This window comes from Anabas testudineus, chromosome 15 (assembly GCF_900324465.2).
Source record: "Anabas testudineus chromosome 15, fAnaTes1.2, whole genome shotgun sequence".
Lineage (NCBI taxonomy): Eukaryota > Metazoa > Chordata > Actinopteri > Anabantiformes > Anabantidae > Anabas > Anabas testudineus.
Window position 1 is genome coordinate 5,039,491 of NC_046624.1, and position 15,740 is coordinate 5,055,230.

A 15,740-nucleotide genomic window follows, 5' to 3' on the forward strand; every position below is an offset into this window, starting at 1 on the left:
TGTTAGAAAGCAAAAAAGGCTACCAGAACAGTGTGTCTTCTGTCCGTATTCTGTGGAGGAGCTTTAGAGGGGTGGGAGGTGGTAGAGTGGAGACATGGCTGCTAGGTGCTGACTTATTTAAAGACATCAACCTGGATATCAGTGGGATAGAGGGAACTCACCCAGCTGCTATAGAACTTAAAAACTGTTATCTCTGTCTGATTGGCTATATGGACCAAATTATGACCAGTAGCTGGAGTAGAAGGATGCTGCTGTCTCATACTAAAACAAAGATTACCAAGCCTGCTTTGTTTCTTGTTTGTTTGTTTGTTTGTATTTGGTTGTTTGGTTGTTTGTTTCTTTTGTCTGATTAAAATGACCTTTCCATTCTTGTTTATGTAAGGAAATGTAAGGAAGTTGAGACTGGACCATGATGAATGTCTCATGCTACAGTCCAGAGGAAATTAATGTCTCTCTCCAGTTCTGCTCAGTACTTTCCATCTGTTACAATCATTATGTCATCATGCTCAAGTATTTGAAAAGAGGCTCCTAATCCAACTTTTAATCCATTTACTTGTTGTTAAACTTGGAAGGACGAGGTTCCTGCCGAAGGGTGGCGAAAGTTCAGTCACACAAACTTTTCAAAGCAGATCATAAACTGACTTCCTTCAAAGGAACACATATGTTAAAGGCCGGATGTTTTTCTTTTGGGTTCTGTTTGAAATCTGAGACATTTTGAAGGACATTCTTGTAAAGATTATATTTGACTGTAAAAAGCAAAACTTTGTGTGTCTGTTTAAGTTGGTCAACTGTGTGTGTTTTCAGGCCTCAATCAGGCACACACCAATAGTAAGTCTTATAGAAATATGCCAGAATACTTTAAAATAGCACATAGACATAGCTGAAGTAAATGGAAGAAGGTGTCATCACTATCCAGCTGTGCAGTAAATTAAATAATATACAACTTGCTCTGCCAACAACTCATTTGAAATAAAGAGATAAACATTATGGTTAACTTTCAATAAGCATTCGTTGGACTGTTGATTGAATTTTTGGAAGTAACCTAGAACCAAAATGACTTTTTATGGCTCTACTGCAGTCCTCAGTCAATGTTTTTCTAACAGCTATGAAAGCGCTTCTTGTTGAGGTAGTGAACAAGGAGAGTAATGAATCCATACATTGATGTACTTGGCACATATGCACACATTTTGGAAAATACATTCCTCTTTTTCCTCCCAGTGAAATTCCCTCATGGGGCTTGGTATATTATTTCACCAGAGTTTCTGTCACTTTAATGGACAAATAAGGGAGCAGCTTGAGTAAGACAGGAGCAGCCTCAGTAAACCTTAGAGTTGTACAGGTGCATGGCAGGAGCTCATGCACCATGTGGGAATGTTGAGAGAATATTTATAGACATCTGTCCTGCTGGGCTCTCTGAAATGCCAGGATATGTGTATGAGCCAATGGCTTCTCTCAACGTCAGCCTCCAAATTCTGCACCTTCTTTCTCAAGTTTAGCTTTTTCTGTCTCTGATTATTATGTCTCCCACAAGTCTGCGAGGACAGGAATTACCTCAAGATATGCTAAATAAGAACCATATGACAGCTGATTTGTGTGCCTCTGTTTACCAAAAAAACATGTAACAAAAATCCTCTGAATAAGTTTGACTGGGTTCAATTAGCTGCCTGTGTCCCTCTCGTCGCGGTCTAGCTCCTCGAGCAAGTCTGGACACAGCGAGGTGGACAAGGACAGAGGATCATCCTCGAGCGAGCCTGCGGCTCCAGATTGCGACCGCCATGTTTACAAGAGTGTCCTAGAGGGTGGAGACATTCCCTTACAAGGTCTACGGGCCCTAAACAAGCGCCATGGCAGCTCTTCTTCCTCTAAAGGTAGGACAAGTGTCCAGTAAAACATTCATACGCTTATGAATGTGTATGTGGGGTTAGTCAGTACAGTGGGTCATTAAAGGTCTTTCCTGCTGAGACAGAACCAATGAGTTGCAGACACTGATGTTGGACCGTTCAAAGTGTCAGACAAGGATACACGTGTTTTCGCTTACCTTTCTGCTGTAATCCACACATTTATTTTGCTCCCAGACTTCACAGCATTGGCCAGTCACCTCACAGCATTCATTACCAGCAGCTTTTGATTTATTATTGATGTCATTGATGTTTTCATCAGATGTGTATTGGCCATCTGCTTTGGAAAACTTATAGAGGGAGTGAGGTTGTCCTGTTAAGTCGATGGAAGCTAACCTTGGGGATTTTCCCCACTCTTGCTCCAGTTGTGAGCCGCCAGTCACTAGGCAGACTTAGGGCAAGACTCCAGAGTGTTCCAGGGCCAGGGTGAGAGGGGATGGATGAGAAGGGACGAGCAAGATCAACAAAGCATTGCTCTTTACAACCCAGGCAGGGGAGGGGGAGATAAACAAGAGGGACACAGAGGGGGGGCAGGCATGAGGAAGTCAGCTGTCAGTGTGAGGTCAGGGGCTGGAATGCCTGTGCACATGGCCGGGGAGAGAAATGCTAGGGGAGGAGAGGGGGAAATATGTGAAAAAGAACAGAAAGGGACCATATGTCACATCATTATATTATATCCGGGAAGAGACACAGTTCAGTGTCCAGTGTGGTATATTTCTAAAAATAATGACTAATGCGCTGCTTATATACACAGAATTAAGACAAAATATTCACATCGACAGTTTTGGAACACAAATACTTGAAGATTGTTGTTATTTTGGCTTTTACCCCTTTAATTTCTGGAAACATGCAGTAAATGGATTCAGCACCGCAGTCAACTGACTAGCACGCTCTTTCGTTAGCCTGCTGCTTGAGGCACCACCTTGATCATTAGCGTCACTTACTGTTTACTACACACAAGGTGAAGTCTAACTTCTTCCCAAAGAAATAAGCAAGTGCTAGAAACCAAACATTTCATCATGTGTCTCGGTCTTGTGCCCAGGAAATAAAAGAAAATATCTATATTAATCATTTTTAAACAATTGCACCTCCTCAAGGGATTTGTAGTGGCCAGAATGTTAACACTGTACTTGCCGCATCACATGGATAAAATATCTAGTTTACTTCCTCTGTGAGTGTTTTTCTGGCAGATATGCATGGGACAGATGGGTCACTTGTGCTACAGAAGTGTCTCACAGCATGTCAAAGTGTTGTGTCATTTCCCAGTTTCCATCTGTTGTGCTATCACTGGGGTGCTATAGCCAGAAACTGACAAAAGTGGTTATATTTTATTTGCCAGCGTGAGTCAGGATATACTAGTTATTTAAAGCCTTTTAGAGAATAGTTTATTAAGAGCGGTGCCTCAAGCCTATCTATCGCCATAGCTGCCTGTCCAAAAGTAGATGAAGTTAATATTCTGTATACAGGAGGTTAAAGCAGGACATGCAGCAGTAGGAGAATATGTTTAGCCTTATAGGTAACAGAAACTACTACTATGCATGGGGTGTATTCGTTTTGTTTGTATTCATTTTTCTAATATTGTTCTGATACTGCAGTCTGTGTTAAGAATTCTTATATGACCTGCAACATCACATAACATTTCATGGCATATTGCTGTTTCCTTTATGTTCTACTTGTTATGTTGCTGTTTACAGCGATATTGATAATGTAGGAATCTATTCTGCAGTCAGTTGTTCCATCTTTACGTAGCATAAGTCTTCACTGCGGTACCATGCTGTTAGTTTGACAGTCATCAATTACTTGATGCACAATGCATCAAGTCTGCTTTCTCTTCTCATCTACTTTTTATGGAACTTGGTCTTTACTTTAGAAATGTGCCTCAGTTTTAGTGTGTATGTGTGTGAACCTGTGACCATTGTAATCTAATATGTTGTTTATTCTGTTGTCCTGCATGCTTGCCAGTGGATTATAAAGGTGGGAATGGCTATATTATTTCGCCCTGCTCCTCTGTAAATAGTCGATCGGTTCTTGCCAGTAATGCAATAGGTAACCAGTGTAAGAGTAAGAAGCCTCTTTCTGCTGCCAAAGCCTGCATACCACAAATCCTGCCTTCTAAATTCAAGCCCAAGCTACTGCCACCCAGTGGTGACAGTCCGGAAAGCAAAACCAAAGCTGTTGGGCACCCAAAGGCCCACAGCTGTGAGGATCTGTACATAGGGCCATCTGACACAGACTTTGCTGGAGCAGAGGAAAGGGACAGTGGACAACATTCAAACTCCAAGTCTAGCTGTGTCGGTGAGTGTGAGGACAACCTCAGCAATGTTTCCCCTGCAATTAGGAGAAGCACATCAGAGTTTTCCAGCCTGTATAGGACCATGCATCACATCCAGCGACCCAGCTCGGTCGGCTGCAGCCCCCACGGCAGCGTCCGCAGCCTGGCTTCTCTTTTTGAGAGGGCAAAGGCAGAAAGAGGTGAAAGGTCAGAGGCAGACGATGGCGGTAACATTCCACGGGATGCCGTGTTGTCACGGGTCAGCGAGTTTGAAATGATCATCCAGCGGTCCAACTCGGCACCCAGCCGCTCCTCCTCCCTGCCCACGCTGCACTCCAGCAACAGCCACAGTCCCAACCACAGTCCTGCCCGTCTCTACATGGCGTCTGCAGTGTCAGCAGAGTCCCTTTTGGTAGCCGACGCCACACAGACAGATAACTGCTCCCCAGTGGAGGCAGAGGGCAAGACCTCTGGGGAGGAGGACTTGTCACCTGGCTGTGTGACCATGGAGGAGGCTGCTTCCTCCTCAGATGACGGACACAACATCAGGACTGATTCCCCCTCTAACACAGAGGCCGAGATGGAGCAGATCTTCAGTAAAAGTTCCCCAGAACTGATCCACCAAAATATTGGTGTATCAAAGAGTCCCTCAGCACTGCTTACAGAATCCCCTCCACAACACAACCATCTCCTCCTCCACCACCACCACCACCTGCACCACCTCAACCATCAGCTCCTCCTCAAACCTAGCAAGTGCAAAGGATCCTGCCCAGCCTCCTACACACGCTTTACCACCATCCTCAGGCACGAAAGGCAGCAGGCCACCACTCAGCAGGAGAGGGCGCCACATCCAGAGAAGAGGACTACACTGCCTGGGAACCTCTTCCTCATGGGCCCTGCTCCCTTCAGGTTGCGGAAAAACTTGCAGACCCACCAGACACGAAGAACCCTGTTAGCCACCAAGGTGACAATAGGCACCCAGAGGCCCTGCACCCTATCCCCTGAGCCCAGGCCACTGATCCCTCAGCGCCTGTCCTCCCTGGAGGTGCTGGAGAGGCTGAGTAACGGAGAAGGAGGCAACAACGACCACCTGAGTAACGGGCAAGGCTTGGACGCCAACGGGAACCTACTGCAGCCGCTGGCAGCTCACCGCAGAGGTGGCTATCTCCATTCCTTCACCACTGTCACCCTCCTCTCCTCCCTCTGTGGTCACCCATGTATCTCGACTCTATCTTCACCTTGTGTCCCTTTTTCTTCACAAAGCGACTCCGCCACCCTCCATCTCTAGTCTGTGTGGTGTGTTTACAAATGACAGGGAAGCCTCCATCTCATTCTGAGTGTGCTGTTTGGTGCTCTTCCATCTCACTGTGATTGACTATGGTCCTACAAACATGTCAAAACACCTCAGTGACTGTAGGAGGTTCAGGCAGAGTTTGGTAATGTATACAGCATACGTCCCTTTGACATCAACTTTGAGTTGTATGCAAGAGTGCTAGAGCCTACACAAGCATTACAAAGATACAGACAAATCTCTTTTAATATATAATCATGGTGCAGATACATGTAGAAATAACCACCACATTCCACAGTGAGATGTCAAATCTTGTCCTTACACAGGCAAAACCTTTGAAACTCGCAGCTTATTTTCCAATCCCAGCATCCACCTGTAATGTTTAAGCAGGATGTCAGATATAACATTGCATACACACTCTCAAATTGATGTCTCATCATGTCTGTATTCGTATTTTTCCCCCTACTATTTAAAGACTGTTCACATCTGCCATCTTTCATTCTCTCACTATGAAAGGTTTGTATGAGCCAGACAGGATGTTTCCTGCTTTGATTTGTTTTACGTCACAGCCGGTATTTAGAGCAGCAGACGCAGTATGAAACATCTATGGTGATGTGGGGAGCACATTTTAAAAAAGCAGTAAAATAATGGATGCTGGTTGGTTGATCAGTAAAACCATGATGTCATGTTTGGGTTTTTTTTTTTGGTTTTTTAAGATAAAGTATGTTTCATATTTTCTTTCCTGCATTTGTTTTGTCATGAACACATATGGGATCATTCTGTGTTCATTCCTTTGTGCATGAAGGGTTACATTTGGCTTTTTTGATGTGTGTGCGCTTTTTTGTTTCAGTGTTGCAGAGATGATGGTGTTCATTTAAAGCATGCATGGTTGTACAGTAGTTATTGTATATTTTTACGATTCTGTTCATTGGAATTTAGGAGTTGACTGCAATATCATCATCTTATGTTTGAAGTCTTGCCCTTTGTTCTGTACTTGTGTGTGGACTATAAATGCTTCACAGTGTGAACCTCTTTCTGTTTCTGTTTCAGACTCATCCCCAGCTCACGGGGAAAGCCAGGATGAAGTGTTGCGGAGACGTCATGGTGACAAAGAGGTGAATTTGCTTTAAATTCAAGCCAGCATTTCATAAATGACACTTCACTGACTGCTTTAGTGAAAAAAAATAATGTGGAAATAATATAAAATATATAAAAAAACAAACCGAAAAAAACAACATGTCACATCAATTAAAGCATAAAAGAGACCCATATCTGGAGAGAACAAACAGCTCAGTGTGGTTTCCTGGCAGAAAATCTTGGAGGAGCAGCGCCGGCTGAAGCGGGAACAGGAAGAGGCTGACACAGCATCCAGACGACACACAGGCATTGTTCCAACGCACCATCAGTTCATTACCAACGAACGCTTCGGTGACCTGCTCAACATCACAGATAACTCAGAGAAAAGGAAATCAGGCATAGAGGTACAATGCAGGGCCAGTCTTATCCCTCTGTAAGCAGGAAAAAAAGACAACACATGCTGTCAGTTTGTATGTGACTCAGGCTGAGAGGGGTGGTGGGAGCGGGTTGGGCTTGTCAGCAGGATTTCTGCAGACACAGATGGCCTTCTCTTCTGGGTCAAAAGGGGTGAGAGCAGTGATAGCTGTAGAGTTCATCACTGAATCTTTCAACTAGACTTCCAGACTTCACTTACAAAACACAATCTATAGCTGGCATGTATTTCACTGAGATCAGTTCCACAATGGAAATCTAAAGATCTCATATTCTTTGGTATTCTGGTATTTTATTCATGTAAATGATAACACTCAGAGAGAAGCCAAAAGTTTAGTCTTTAGTAAATGTTTCACTCACTTAGCCTAATGGCAGGAATAATATATGTGTGGGTGTGATCATAAAATAATAACTATGCAATCACTCAGGTTAGTTTTTCTTATCTACACAGAGAACTCCAGCCATGGCTCGCTTCGACTTCAGAGCAGAAACTCTAAAGTAAGTGGAAATCTTTTGAAAGCTGGAAGTATTTATGTCTGAGCTGATTTGTCGTATTATACAGTACAGTTAATGGTACTGTGATATTGTTTCCAGACTTTCCTAAAGTTGTTTTTGGCTTCTGTTTGGAATCACTGTAATATTTCTTAGGTGGGGTTACCAACTACTGACAAAGCAGTGCCAGAAAATCTGACAATCACAGGAAATTGCTAATAGTAGAATAGTAGCACTGAAACATTTATAAAGTAACTCCTACTTTAATGTGAAATGATGCTGTCAATCCAAAGCAAATGTGGATTTCATCTCTCTTGAAAATGTTTTTAGGGAATTACCGTTTCAGAAGGGAGACATTGTGTACATCATTCGACAAGTGGATCAAAACTGGTATGAAGGGGAGCATCATGGAAGAGTTGGTATTTTCCCACGGAGCTATGTTGAGGTATGTGGACTTTCTCTGCCCTCATTTACTACCTTAGACACTTGAATGGTGTCAGAAATTGCAATATGTTATATCTGGTGTTGCACAGTACTTTCTCTGTAAACCTCAGCTAGGTCATAGTGTATTTCTTTCGTCAGTCAGTTATATCTTATGTATCTTGTATCTTTCTGTGCAGCTCCTTCCCCCGACAGAAAAAGCCCAGCCAAAGAAAAATGTTCCAGTGCAGGTCCTTGAATATGGCGAGGCCGTCGCTCGCTTCAATTTCACTGGGGACACAGTGGTGGAAATGTCCTTCAGAAAGGTGCGAAGTGGAAATGAATCATAACACACAGAAGACTTTTTCAACAATATTTGTGAACAATCTTCTGAACTTTGTTTGCAGGGAGAGAGGATCACACTGATTCGCAGAGTTGATGAGAACTGGTATGAAGGCAAAATCTCAGGCACCAACCGCCAAGGCATCTTCCCCGTTACTTACGTGGAAGTGCACAAAAGACCCCGCATCAAAAACGGGGTGGAGTATCCAGACCCTCCTGTCAGCCAGTCGCCACAGCGCAGCACCAGTGTTTCTCCTCAGGTAAGAACCCGGAGCCAGCACAGAGTCCACCCACATTTTCTTATTACCTGAATATCTCTAAATCCAGAAGTTTTCTTTTGTGATCACTTTGACTCTTACTTTTAATGACATTTTTTTGTCTAGTGAATTTGTCTCATTTCTTTTTTTCTCGTCCTTTCTTCTTCTGTCTGTCTCCATCTTCTTCCTCCTGTTGTAAAAAGCTGTATCGTAATCGTCTGACCACCTCTCCCTTGCCCCTCCCTCGCTCCCCCCGCCGCTCTGTGTCCCCCGAGGTCCATGCTGTCTCCTCTGAGTGGATCTCCCTGACTGTGGGAGGTGGAAGCCCTCCTGCTGCCCCCACTCCTCCCCTGCCACCGCTGCCCACAGTGTCCTATCGCTGTGGTGAATACCTGCCCCCACCATTCTCTGTCAGCCCTGTTCCTCCCGTCACTGGCAGCCCCTACTGCATCTCCCCTATGGCCTCGCCCTCGGTCTCCCCATTGCCACCGCCATACCCGCCCAGACCCAACTCAACCACTCCTTTCCTAACGTTCACTCCTCCTCAGGGGGAGGACTTCCTGCTCTCCCCTCCCTCCTCACGACTGTCACGCAGCGTGAGCCCCAGCGGAGGGCCGGTACTGGAAGGCTGGCTGAGGGGGGAGAAGGAGTTGACAGAGGGTGAAGGCTCAGAGGGGGACAGGGGCCGTGCAGCCCTGGGCAGCAGGCAAAATAGCCCTGCAGAGGTATCTTCTGCATGGTGTGCAGTGTTGCATCACTCTGGAACATTTGATCTCTTCATTTTGATTCCCTAAAATAGATGAAATACCCAAGGAGAAATGTATGTGCGGAAGATGTAACCCACTTGTAGAAGTGACCTGAGAAGAGATGAAACTGCTGGTTTAGAAAAGGCAGAATAAGTTCAATTTCACTACATTGCTTAAGGCTGCAAGTCTGCATGGTGTTGTGTGTGTGATACTAACACTAACACGATTTTTCTACAGTGTCAGCGTTTGCATAGAGAGTTTCAGATTTCCTATTTGTGAAGCATTCCCAGAAGAGCTATTGCTTGGTGCTTGGATTTCAAGAACTGATTTCATAAAATTCAACATATGTGTGCATGTAGTTTTTCCGTGCAGACGTGATAACCTGGATGCTGTGCGAGGTTGGATGTTTATTTAGGACAGTGACATGTTTATTACAGTGTATTTATAGGTTTCCCATGTTGGCTTCTATTTCAAAAGGTGCTGCAAGGTTGTAATTTCCACCTACAGGGAAATGCAACCTGACTGTCTCTGAACTATGACAGTATTTACAGCAGGTGGACACAGCTGAGGTCGCCAACGAACACATGTAATGTCCGCGTTTAGACTGATGGGAGATTTGTGTGTTGCAGTTTATGAAGAATGAGGCTGACCATCATGGACGGAGCTCCAGAAGCCCTGTGATGCTGTTTGACATACAGGATAACAACAACGTTAACTCATTTGCGGTAAGATGGTACAGAGTATCCTTAGACCCCGAAAGATCAGATTTAGAAAAAATAATGTGTCGTTTGAGTGACCTCATTGTCTGTTTAACATTTAAACACACCACCTTCATCCACTTGACTCACATCATGTTTAACTGTGTCTCACGTATTTCTACTTTATATTAGACTTGTGAGATTTTAGAGGGCAGAAAGATGATTAAAGGAATAGTTTGACATTTTGGGACTTTTTTCTCACATTTGTGCTGGTGTTTGTTTGTTTAGTAAGTATGAACAACCGCTATAAAAAGGAAACAGGAGGAAGCAGGTTGTCCAAAGCTAATAAAACTAGATACCAACACCTCTAACGTTCACTAATTAACACTTTAGTGCTTGTTGTGTAATCGGTATGAAATCTGAAGGATTTTATTTTCAGTGGAAAGTAGTTACAACCTGGAGATTATGCAATGCTCTAATAGTGGAACTAGTCTGTGAACTATCCATACATTTAATTGGCGTCACACACACACACACACAGACCTTCACAGCTCACGCTCACTTCTGAGCTCCAGCGATTGGTGGGATAAAATAACGCTACTCGCCCACGTGCACAACTATTACCCAAAATGTCCAAACTTTTCCTTTAAGCTGTACCTGCCAGCCTCCTTTTTGTAATGTGTGGTCATACAGAACAGCATCCTGTAAAAAGTGAACTAATATTTCATGTTTCCTGTCTACGTGCTCTCACTCTGCTGTCTTGCCTTTTCATGCCTCTCCTCCCGGCCTCCACCGAAATCTCGTCTGCTTTTTTCACTGGCTTTTAACGGACCGCTTCCTTCTTTTTCCTTGCTACTTACTGGACCTACCTTCTTATCTCGCCCTTCGCCCCTCCCTTTTCTTCTCTAACTCCTCACCTTTCCCCTGACCTCTTTCGACCTCTTCTGGGACACTCGGTGGGCCCTCTCTGTGTTTCTGTGATGACTTCATCTTCTACTACTACTACTAGGAGGCAGTATGTAATGAGATCTTGAATATAGCTGAGACCTCGGTGAGGTACTGCAGCACCCTGTCCCACCACCCCCATGATACTGTCCATAGACTGCACCCCCACCCCAGTAAACAATCTCTCATCATTTCCCAGCAACCCCAGTCACACAGCAGCAGTCCGGAGCCGAGCCGTCTCAACTGTGGAATGTAAGTAAGATCTGTGTTTCAGTTTTTAGCTTTATACTGTTGTTTTTTTTGTTTTGTTTTGTTTTTTTTTTTGTTAGGATTGAACTTCTACTGATTCCACATTATGTTTCTTTTCAGCTTAGCACATTTGCTCATTTAACTTTGTGTCCTGCTCCAGTTTCCAGGCTTTGTACAGTTATGTGCCACAGAATGATGATGAGCTGGAGCTGCAGGAGGGAGATCTCGTCATCGTCATGGAGAAGTGCGATGACGGCTGGTTTGTTGGTATGTGCCACAGGGCCTTGGGATAAATACTTCAGAGATGTAGTCACACTGGCACTATCACATTATTCCATATAGGGTTTCTGCAGAATGACAGCAAAGAAATGCATGTGTGCAATGTGCAGGCTCAAGTCTCCTGCAGAGTTAGAGTCATCTTCACCGTGTCACATCCTACCATATAGGGTTTCTGAAGGGTGCCAGCAGGACTGAGGGCAAAGTACATTCACAGGCCACGCACTTAATTTTAAATATAGATCAAATGATTTATTTTTGTACAAAAATCAGGGTGAGAAAGACCATTTTTAACTTTCTTTTATCTGATCCATGTTTCACTTTCTATTTCTCTACAGGTACCTCAAAGAGGACAAAACAGTTTGGGACTTTCCCTGGGAATTACGTGAAGGAGGTGAAACTGTAAAGATATCTAATCTGGCTATAACACATGGTTGCCTGTCAAGCTTGGGAAGTCGTTTCTATCGCACAAGGCTTTTGGTTAGAGTAGCTGTTTAGCCAGGCGAATCCATTTTGTCTGGGAAAGTGATTGGTTCGGCCTGAGGTATGTCAAACTGCACGAGGCGAAGACAGAGACAGCTCACTGCCCAAACCTCAGTGTGGCGTACACCTTGATCACATTTTACACATGTACTAAACCGAAATCGTCGGTTCCACAAGTGGAATTTCTCTGTGAAAACCTACCACATACTAGCTTTTAATGTACAGATAGTAGCTTCCATTTCCTCCATGTAATTAAACAGTTATACAAGTGTTTACGTAGCACCTCAGTCTGGAGGTCGGCAGCAGAGCAGTGTGTGGATCGAAGAGTGGCTCCTATTACCTGAACAGACTTTGAAGGGGTCAGAATGTATTTTTGTGTGATGTGGGGTTGGAACTGTTTGTCATGAGCTACCTTTCAGCACCAGAGGTGTTGACCATAATTAGCTGTAGTATGATGCAAACCTCCTGAATGAAATTTATTTTTATTCTTTTAGATTTTGCTTCCAAAAGGAACCCTCTGTTTGGATTCATTTACCATGGATGTATGAAATGAAATTTATGGTGGTTTATTCTTGGACAGTTTACCTCTATATCTAAATTGAAGAAAGTGATTTATTCGTGAAGCCCTTTCAGAAATACGAGTCTGACATACATATTGTACACTGCTTTAGATACCAGTTCAGTATTGCCTTCATTTTCTATCCAAAGGTTGTTATTACACAGTCACATGCATGTCTAGAAACACTAAAATGACGTGTGCAGTTAGTTTCTGTGTTTCCTCAGTTACCTCAGCAACCGAAAAGAAACACACATCACACAGACTACCGTTTCGTATTGCATGTCTCAAGGAAAGTTAAGAGAAACTGTGTATGTGCACATCCTATATTTTTAGAGACACTATTTATTTGCCCTTTTATACCTCCTCTGTTGAAATAGATGGAAACTGTGTTCGCTGGTGGCTGTTGCTTGTAAGGTAGCTGGTGGTAGACGCCTGGCTCCAGCTCAACCACAGGACAGGCGTGATAGCACTTAACTTCCTGTTTGGTTATTTCAGGAGATCCCACCTAACAAATAATAGTAGATTAATCAGCTATGGCAACAAGAAGCAATTAAATATTTTAAGTAAAGCCAATGAGGTGTCTTAGTAAATAACCATGCTGATTTTTAAAAGCTAATGAGATTTTAACCATGCCCTTAATGACAAGATTATATGTTTTAGCCATGTAAATGTGTACAGAAAACTATAAGCGGCCTTCCAAATATGGCTACATATTTTCATATGTAATAGCTACAGCCTCTGTAATGCAGTTAGTGGAATGATTCACATAATAAGTACAGCATGCACTGTAAAATTAATAAGAGATTGACAAATCAAACTGGAGCATGAAACACTGTCAGCCAACACCTCTGCATTTGCACCTTTAGCTTAAAGAAAACACTCATGATAACAGGGTTAGCTGTCTGCTCTTTGGAGTTAATAGCTCGCTCTTGGAAGATGGCTTTGATTTCTTCCTGCGAGTACAGAACTCCCACATACCCAGCACCATCAGATCCTGTAACAGACGCTACATGTCAGAATAGATTATCTGCAGACACTGAGAAAAAAATGATAGCTATTGTGTTTTCTGTGTTTCAAATTCCTCATTGTCATCAACCACTGCGATGTGCTCATCAGTTCTTAGCAGAGCTGTCAAATTGTACTTGCAAACAACTCTGAGTGCTTGCTAGGACATGCCCAGCGCAGCACATGGGTGTAGTTTGTAGGACAATTACTGAAAAAGTATTTTAAAGTCAGTTTAGTTTATACCAAGGGGGTTGATCTAGTGAGCTATCTAAAGCTCCAAGTAGCTAAAATCAAATCATTTTTATTATTGCACATTTCAAATCAAATGGTTCAGACACAAAAATACAGTATATCACTGTGTTTTTGCATCTGAGTGTGTTAACAGTAGCCATGCAGTGATCATGATAAACATTGACACGATTAGATATTATTTGACACTGTGTGTGACTACGTGATATATGAAGTATAGTAACCGATGAAGTATGTTCATTGAACAAAACGCTGTAGCAATCAGTGTTTCATCCTCTGATATGTTTCTGTTTTAGACAAAAATCAGGTGCTGCTTCCTGTGCAGATCACCACTGACAGTTTTGCCAACATCAGCGAGAGTATTTTTCACTCCGCAGGATGAAACAGAATTTACTACACTACATTGTGGGTTTTCCCCTATAGCACTGATGTTATGTTCAGGTATTTTGTTACACCACAAAAGCATGTTTTTCCTTCCACTGCTGGCCAAACATTTGTGTTCCCGTGTAACTCCAGCCTCTCACAAACATGCTGATCACTAATGGTTTTCTCCATCTCAAACACACTATATTCTACAGTGGACGAATCACAACCATCAACACAGCTCATATTTAATAGTTTCTTTAATAATGTGCTCTGTAAAACGTCACAGGATGTATGAATGTATGAATATATGAATGTGGCTCAGACAGCGTACACATATGTAAAAGAAAATGTCTGTATCTTCATCTTGAATGAACACGCAGACTATTGAGCGGCACGGCACAAGAGGGATTGTAAATATGTAAATTAAAAATAGACTGTGAGTGATGGAAGCATCAGATTGAGGTTGCCGTTGCTTGCAGAGGTTTATTTACCTGAAGGGGTTTTTGACAAAACACAGAGTGGAGCGTTTCTGAGCACAAGAAGTTTGACACATACTGTCTGAACATAACGCTGCCATTTGTGAGGATTTTAATTCCTTATGTTTGACACAAAATTGTGCCTCATTTTCATATATATATATATTTTTTTCTTTCTTTTTTTTCACTGAACTATATCCATGACATATTTAATTGCAACCCTGGTTTTCCCATCAGTCCTAGTTTCTGTGATGGGAGAACATTTAATAAGAACTTGTCTGTTACTGTACCAAAATGTGTGACATAGTGCTTCAACATAATGATTAATTATCATATGAATGGACTAGTTTGATGAGACACACAACCTGCAGCAGGTTTGGTTTGTTTGCTTCTATTTGCAGTGCTGTTGCATTGACAATATTAAAATAAAATTCTATACACTGCTGTGACTTTGGTATTATGCAATATTTAATAAATCCATTTAAACCATTTGATGTGTAACTTGTTTTGACTCCTTGTAATGATCTGAATCAAAGCAGTGATGTTTAAAGCGTGAACTCTTACGACAATAATAACATTTATGACCAAACCTTCGAAAGGCACATTCTGTAGCCTCTGGGCAGGTGAATTATACTGTGTATTGTTATCTGATCATCAGTTTAGTTGTGGTAGATTATTTAGCCTATTGAGTCTACCCTGGACAATTATAGAAATGAATGCTACAGTGTTAACAGGGGATAACTTCAGCAATGCCAGTCTCTTTATATAAATATCTATGGTATTTTATGTAGCCTCTTGGGAAACAGCACGTTCATGTTGTCAGATGGTTAAAATCCCATTAGAGTGATGATGTTGACAGATGTGTTTTTACAGAAGTGGATGTACTTTTCACCTGGATTAAGATCGTACACTGCGAGGCTTTCACTCTAAAACAAACTGTTTGAGGAACTTTAATGGTAATGGTCTACCTGGAGGCCTGTTGTACAAGAGGCGCGTTCACTGTGCCCAGACTGTTATTGTGCACTTTCAGCAGAGATCATCTGGCAGGAATTCAGCTTTTTGGGAGCGGCACATTCCTCATCCTGGGATTTAGCTCTACCATAAATGGTAAGCTTGAATATAACAAGGTGACGTACCGGCAGGACGAGGGCGCTGCAACAAGTTCAGCCCAGCTGAGAGGGAGAAAAAGGGAAGATGGCTCACTCTG

At 42.8% G+C, this 15,740-nt stretch overlaps 1 protein-coding gene across 1 annotated transcript in view; it reads left to right on the forward strand.

The window, feature by feature from the left end:
* LOC113158297 (sorbin and SH3 domain-containing protein 1-like) overlaps nucleotides 1-15,022 on the forward strand; it is a 30,115-nt gene extending 15,093 nt beyond the window's left edge. The window contains exons 15-27 of the mRNA XM_026354090.1: nucleotides 1,690-1,868; nucleotides 3,861-5,327; nucleotides 6,512-6,576; nucleotides 6,772-6,942; nucleotides 7,422-7,468; nucleotides 7,793-7,907; nucleotides 8,083-8,208; nucleotides 8,290-8,484; nucleotides 8,685-9,206; nucleotides 9,857-9,952; nucleotides 11,070-11,122; nucleotides 11,280-11,386; nucleotides 11,734-15,022. Coding sequence (XP_026209875.1) covers nucleotides 1,690-1,868; nucleotides 3,861-5,327; nucleotides 6,512-6,576; nucleotides 6,772-6,942; nucleotides 7,422-7,468; nucleotides 7,793-7,907; nucleotides 8,083-8,208; nucleotides 8,290-8,484; nucleotides 8,685-9,206; nucleotides 9,857-9,952; nucleotides 11,070-11,122; nucleotides 11,280-11,386; nucleotides 11,734-11,801 — 3,211 coding nt within the window. The 3' untranslated portion in view covers nucleotides 11,802-15,022. The remainder of the gene's footprint in view (nucleotides 1-1,689; nucleotides 1,869-3,860; nucleotides 5,328-6,511; nucleotides 6,577-6,771; nucleotides 6,943-7,421; nucleotides 7,469-7,792; nucleotides 7,908-8,082; nucleotides 8,209-8,289; nucleotides 8,485-8,684; nucleotides 9,207-9,856; nucleotides 9,953-11,069; nucleotides 11,123-11,279; nucleotides 11,387-11,733) is intronic.
* Nucleotides 15,023-15,740: the final 718 nt, after the last annotated feature.